The 7,500-nt window shown below is 42.5% G+C and overlaps 1 protein-coding gene across 1 annotated transcript in view; it reads right to left on the reverse strand.

The window, feature by feature from the left end:
- Positions 1-7,500, reverse strand: part of MTMR4 (myotubularin related protein 4) — a 1,011,266-nt gene that overhangs the window by 416,522 nt on the left and 587,244 nt on the right. The window contains exons 9-10 of the mRNA XM_044054156.1: positions 1,664-1,830; positions 666-762 (exon numbers count right to left, since the gene is read on the reverse strand). Of these exons, the coding sequence (XP_043910091.1) occupies positions 666-762; positions 1,664-1,830 (264 nt within the window). The remainder of the gene's footprint in view (positions 1-665; positions 763-1,663; positions 1,831-7,500) is intronic.

The raw sequence follows: 7,500 nt of genomic DNA on the forward strand, positions 1-7,500 counted from the left end.
GAAGAAGGAAGAAATTCCTTTGGTCTGCAAAACTAAACATCCAAGGCAACCCGTCTTATATGAGAGAGATGAAATTAAATGAAATTAGAGTTCCATTCAGACTTTGCTTTATAAAAAATACAAAATGTTACTGATGCAGATAGAGGAAGTATTACCTTACAAAGTCATATATTCTCAAGAATTTTAGAGATTCAACGTAATGCTAGTCCACATGTGCCAGCAGTCAGTACAGCAACCTGGAACATGTGGATATGGCATGTCTGAATTCTATCAAAAAGAAATTTCTAAGAGGTTGTCATCTGATCCACATTCACTCAACAGAAGAAGAAAAAAATAAGTAAAACATACACCACTATAAGCAAAATGGGGCACTTTGATAAGGCTAAGACTAAAATAAAGACATTTATATCTTTATTCATTTTCTTACACTGTGTGACTAGAACCTGACTTTGTTCCAGCTCACTGATTGACAAAAGTTTGATTTGCATAAATCAATTTAGTCATCAACCTTAAGTACACTGACTTATTTGGGAACTGATCCCTGACAGCTGAGCTGGTTCACAAAATAAGACTATAATCTCAGACGTGTGCTTTTAAATGCAGTACGGGTAAACAGTAATGTCAGGAAAGCTGTCAAGTGGAGAGTCACAAAAAATATTACTTACTTAAAGTTACTGTTAATATCTGAAATTCTCCAGGCATTTCGCATGTCAAAACCCATCCTGGAAACTTCCATCTCAAATCTGTGTTTCACATGGTCTCCTGAAATATTCAGTTGATGAAAGGAAAAAATAAAAAGTTACTACTTCAGTAATGTTTTCCTATTATAAAGAACTCCATGTTTTCCATTTCCCATAACTACTCTTCCAAAGTTTACAGCAAATGGGTTCTAATTACTGTAACTTTCATCACAACTTTTCCTCACAGTACAGACATTGCAAGTTTGTCATCACTGTCTCACCCCCCTACCCCCACCACCGTAACTTTGGTTTAGGCCCTGCATGGTCCTGTCAGTACTGTTTTTTTCTTTTATGCAGTCCACAACTGTCTTGGCAATTGAGGTTCAATGTCATTTATACTCTCTTCACCACAACCAGAAATGGCAGAAATTCCCACAGTGCCTTTCTTTCTGCATATACTGCAGTTTGCAGTACTTACATTTTGAAAGACCTGCAGCCTACTTGGTCCATCCCAGCAGAGTTAACTAACAACGCCTGGATAGTTCAACAATTCTTACACAGCATTTTCTGTACTGAGCCTGAAAGTTACTTTTCCCTCTCTCTCTTTCCACATCTCTTTCTGATGGACCCTACAGATCCAGATAATTAAGGGCAAAACCCTTACTGATCAAGAACCTGCAGGCTCATGTCAGTTCATATCCTAACTAAAAAATAGTTTAGAACTTGCATGTGTGTCAGCTTATGATTTCCGTGCCTGTTACTTGTCTAAATCCGAAACACTCATTCTGCAGTCACCAATATGGGAAAGTCAAAGGACTGGAAAGAGCACTATTCCCAACATGCTGCATCCTACTGGACTAAAGAAGCCCCTTCTGGACTCATGCATGGGTACTCCTAGTAGACAATTGTGTGGCATGACCATTTACATTGCTGATTTGTCACTTTCCTCCCTCTCTTTCCAGACACTACTTTTGTCAACTTACCAGGCTGGCAAAGATGTGCGTGCTGATCCTCTTCGTCAGTATAGACTCCAAGGCACCAGGCATGATATGCAAATGCAAAAAGATCTTCCAACTTCAATGGGTGTGCTATTGCTCTACTTAACCTCTTCAGCCACTCTTGACATTGTTTAAAAGTGGAGAAGTGGCACCTAGAAAGTAAGCAACAGTGAAGAGTCAGACCAGTGATCAACTCTGCCACCTGCACAATTTTGATAAGGTTAAGCCATATGTACACTTATCTTCGAAACTTTTTATTTTATGTCTAAATGAACAAGTTGCGTCTAAATGAAAAAGTTTACTTTTGCTGGAGATGTAGACAAATAATACAAATTTCACAGCACTCATATTTCAATAAGACTGGACTGGCAAGAAATACAAATGAAACAAATATCAAGAACACATTTTCCACATGAACTCAGATACCTCTTCCTTTAGGAAACAAATTACGCTTATATGTAGGATGCTCATTTCGAGCTTGCAAAACTTCTTTAATTGTAAGAATGTGTGTAGCTTGTGTGCGCATCCAAAATAAACTCACCCTTTCCTAAAACAAGTAACATATAAGATTATCTAGATTGCCTTCCCTTACGCACAGCCCTACTTAATACTTTCTAGAAGTCTTCACACTAGTTTCTCTGCTCTGTGATTAGTTTTTTTTTTTTTTTTGCGTACCACAATGGTGACATACATTGCATGTTAGAAGTAGAAGAACATAAAGCCTGTGAATGCAACTGTGTGCAAATGTACAATACTCCTGGCACAACACCTTCAACAAACTTGCTCTTCCACGGGCAAACACAGGCTTTATTAATTACTCTTGGGCACTTTAAACTTGGAAAAAAGAGAAATCCAGCATTCTAGCAAAACCTGAATCTGAAACTATAGTGCCACTTACAAGGTCATAACAACAGCCTTGCACATCGTCTAGCCAGAAATTACTCAAAGAAACAACTCTGACAACAATGCGCGCACTACAGGTGACATAAGCCTTACAAGAAAGCCCTCTCCCAACAATCTTACAGCACATACTAATGCAAGATGCAGTCCAACTACATTTATTTTGCTTTTAATGGCACTCTGTACCAGCAAATCAAAGGTACAGCAATGGGTCCAGCATTCGCCCCTATGTATGCAAATTTATTTATGGGACTTTTTGAAGTGCAACATTTATATAAAATGGATTTTTTAAGAATCATGTAGTAGAATATTATCGTTACATAGACAATTTAATCTTTTTATGTGAAGGGAGGAAGATTTATTAAAGATTTGGATTATAACAATTATGGTACTAGTTTTTGACAGTTTACAATGTGGGGAAAATGTAACATTTTTGGATGTAAATCTTGCTGTGGAAACGGGTAATATAGTTGCCTCTGTCCATCATAAGTTTGAAGATGTAAATAATTTTTTGGATGGATCTAGTTGTCATCCACCCCATTTTATAAATGCACTTCCTTACAATGAGTTGTTACGTATCCATAGACTAACAAGTGATAGGAACAAAATTATGGAGAAAGTGTCAGCAAATGTCATAAATTTAGGTCTATAGCTTTGAATCTATAGAATTAGCAAAAAAACAGATTATTACACCGCTATCATTATAATGCAGTAAATCAATACAAGGGTGAACCAGACAGGAATAGGAGTAATAATTTAGTGAAAAAATATTTTTTGTGACTACATATAGCATTTTTTCAAAAGAATTTATTAAAATAATTATGTCTTACTGGAATTTTTTATTACAAGATCAGTTGCTGGGAGAACTCTTGCCTCAAAGGCCTGTTGTGTCATATAGATGAGGCAAAGGTATTAATGACATGCTGGTTCACGCCCAGTTTTATTTTCCAATAGAAAGGTTAAGAAAACCTATCGAAGAACTGGGTTTTAAAGCTTGTGGACATTGTATCATATGTAGCCATACAGTTTGTACCTTTGAGTGTATTAATGGACACAGGTATTTTTTGTGTAATGCCTGTAATTGTAATACAGAGAGTTACATATGTACTTAAATGTGAATGTGACTTATTTTACATAGGAGAAACTAAAAGTTTTCATGTGAGATTTTTAGAACATTTAAGAAACATTAAGAATGAAAAAGTGGAAAGTCCATTAGGACTACATTTTAAAATGCATCACAACAGTGATGATAGAAAATCTAAAAGGTACCATTACAGAAAAGGTTAACGTCTAAGGAGCTTGTATAAAAACTCAATTGCAACAGAAAGAAGCACTGTTTATTTTAAAGTTTGGTACTTTGTGCTCTAAGGGGTTAAACAAGGAGCTTAATTGGAAGTGGGTGTTGTGATTGATTGTTTAAATCATTTTAATTAATTTTTGTGTGTATAAAAGTGGGGATGATGGGAAAGTGATCTTATACTCTGTTAAAGGCATTTTCCCGAAGCGCTAGAGAGAGAAGAGATGGTTTTTACTCAGCATAGTGGTGCAATAAATTTGTACTGGATTTACTGGCTTTGTCGTCTGGTTTACACACCTGTGGTTGTTTTAAGATTATCTAGTTTGCCTTTCCTTAGGCACAGCCCTACTTAATACTTTCTAGAAGTCTTCAAAAGTACAGATGTGAGAGTGTTCAATCTCGCCGTTTGTTCTTACACATGAGTCGGCCGCTTGGCAAAGCTCTGCATCGAGAAGAAGCTCGAGACCAACCTGTCTCCCACAATTCCCTCTGCCTTTACCTCAGATCTAGTTTGCCGCTGCAACGTTCGCATCAATTTTGATGAGCTCAGACCACCTGGCAGATAATATTGCATTTTTTGTCTAAGATTTCTTAGATAGTGTTTCTAGTTTCACCTTTAAGTCTCGTGTGTGTGTGTGTGTGTGTGTGTGTGTGTGTGTGTGTGTGTAGTGATTCGAGGGTTTCTCTTCTTTATACGTATAGATTTGCTATATATATATAGTTAGTTAGTTCCCTCGGGGCCTACCCCACCCACTAACTTGAATATACTACTGGATTTGACAAATTTACTGGATTTGACTAAACTTATTTGGCTATTACCATTATTGTTGGCTGTGACTGTCTGTACAGGATTGTGTAGACTTTTTATAACTTCTTTGACTGTTATTATATTTTTATTATGTCTGAGAAAGTGAAGTCAGGCTTCAAACGGTGCCAATGTGGACAGAAAATGTCTGTCACAGATAACCATAGCTCCTGCGTCTACTGTCTTGGCCTTCTCCATCTGCAAGAAGACTGCTCCATTTGTCATTCTTTCAGTGGAAGGGTCATGACAGATAGGCGCAAGAAGCTCATGGACAGAGGCCTTTTGAAGCCTGCATTTCAAGAGGCTCTTGATAAATCTGACCAGGCATCTAAATCCTCGAAGGAATCGAAGACGTCGGAGCCCATGTCATCGGCTCCGAGCTCTTCATTTAAAGTTCGTTCACCGGTTCCACAGACCTCGGGGCCGAGTGTCTAACTTCTGTCGGTCACCGAGCCTCGAGTCCCGGAACCGGTGACGGAGCTTCCACCTCCTGTGCTATTGAGGTCGGCTCCGTCTTCGATTCCTTCGACGCGTTCTTCTAGGCCCCTCTCTGACTCCGATGTAGACCAGGTGGTGCAGAAGCTAATGGAGAATACGGCCTTATCCAAACTCATCTCAGTCTCTTCCCAGTTGGTGTCGAGACTCGAAGGCCTTCCCTTATCTCCATCTGTTCCTCCTCCGAGGCCCATTCAGCCTTCGGAGCCAGGAGAGGCTGATCTGATGATCGTGGAGCCCTCGGTGCCGGAGCAGTCTTTCTCTCGGTCGGTACCGTTCACCTCGACTCCGACGGACCCATTACCGGAATCGCGGAGCCGACGATCCATCCTTGGTTCGGGGACCGAGAGTCGGACCGATGTTTCGGTTCCGACTCTCCCTCTCGGTGCCTCGGCACGGATAGACTCGGCTCCGTCCTCGGGGTCGATGCCCTCAGTCCCAGTCTCAGGGATCCCTCCACTTTCTTCGGAACCGAGGGATTCCTCGACTCGGGACCCGGGGGCCTTCGACCTCATGAGGAAGATGTTGTCGACTCAGACAACCACTTCAGCAGAGACAGCTTCTCCTTCCCATAAAGGACCGTTATCCTCCTCTGCACCCACGGCTACGTCAAAGCGTCGAGCACCAGTGTCTCAGCCGCACCCAGAGGGAGCCCCCTCTTCCTCGGAGGCTTCATCGGATGCCCCCCCCGAGGAAGTTCCAAGGAAAAGATTGTGTAAGAGGAGACACTTGGATTCTCCACAAGAATCCTTAACATCGGACACCGACTTAGATGAGTCAGAAGGGTCCCCGAAATCACCCTCAGAGGATGTCTCCTTTTCTGACATCCTGGAGATCCTGAAACAGAGAGGTGATTGGCAGGCCCTACCCCCTTCTGAGGATGAGTCAGTCTTGCTGAAGGCATTCGGTGCTCACCCTTCTTCCTCCTGGGTCACTCCGCCCTTTGATGAGTTGATGGAATTGATTGCTCGAAGGGCGTGGGAGACACCTGACACAGTGGAGCCAGTCCCTAGAAAAACTAATAAATATATTACTGCCCCTCAAGACAAGGCATATCTCACAAAAGGAGTTCCAGTGGATGCTATGGTGGTGGCAGCTGTCACTAAAAAGGAGATGTCTGAATCTTCCTCATCTATCCATCCACCTAACAGAGACTCTAGGACTATGGACAGGTATGGGAAGCACATTTTTAGTTCAGCGGCTTTTTCCATGCGATCGCTGAACTATTTGACGCATTTCACACGTTTACAGAGGGATCTAATCAAAGAGTTGGGATATATCCTCCAGGGTACTACAGATGCTGCTATTTCGGAAAAAGTTACAGCACAACTCAATACCCTCACATCAATTGTGAACTCGTCTATGAGGCTCATTTCATATGCAGCCGAAGGGTCGAGTAGGGCTGCGGCTTCAGCGATTGCTCTTCGTAGACAATCCTGGATGCGCTTATGTTCCTTTGTGGAAGCCTTCAAGTCTTCCTTTACTAACACCCCATTTGACGGTGCCACTCTCTTTGGCCCCAAAGTAAAGGAGACCCTTACCCGGTGTGAGCAAGAGGGAAAGACTCTGTCTGCTGTCGGAGTCCATTTTCCCACCCCATCAAGACCGTACCCCAAAGGGCAACGTGGTGGAAAAATGTGGTTTCGAAAACCCCAAGGCTCTTTCCCAGGCACACAGGGTGATGCCCCCTCCAGAGGCAGAGGGGGGGGGCAGAAGTGGAAGACGTCGCCCTGGTGGCAGAGGGGGTCCGCAAAACCAAGGTGACAGGGATACACTCCCCGGGAAGCCTTTCCAGCACTCCTGAGAGGAGGCCCGACTGTCCTGCTCTGGAGGCAGTCGGGGGTCGCTTAGCTTTATACCCTCAGGCCTGGCAAAGTCTTACCTCAGACAAATGGGTAAAAAGCATTATTACCAGAGGTTACAGAATTCCGTTTCTATCCCCCCCATTACCGCAGAAAAGACTCCCAGATGTACCGCCCCATCTGCGAGACCCTGCAGCTATAGAAATTTCAAAGCTGCTAGAAAAAGAGTCATCCAACCAGTCCCGGCGGACCAAAGAGGATTCGGAACTTACTCGGGGTTCTTTTTAGTTCCAAAAAAGACAGGGGACTGGAGGCCAATTCTGGACCTAAGCAAGCTCAATACCTTCGTCAAGAAAGAAAAGTTCCGAATGGTCACGCTTCAATCGATCTTTCCATTCTTACAGAAGGACGACTGGATGTGCTCAATAGATCTCAAGGACGCGTACTACCACATCAAAATGGCCAGAGCGTCCAGGGATCACTTGCGCTTCTGGCTGGGAGCCAGTCACTTTCAATTTCGGGC

The sequence above is a fragment of the Protopterus annectens genome, chromosome 13.part0 (assembly GCF_019279795.1).
Source record: "Protopterus annectens isolate FY-2018-M chromosome 13.part0, PAN1.0, whole genome shotgun sequence".
Lineage (NCBI taxonomy): Eukaryota > Metazoa > Chordata > Ceratodontiformes > Protopteridae > Protopterus > Protopterus annectens.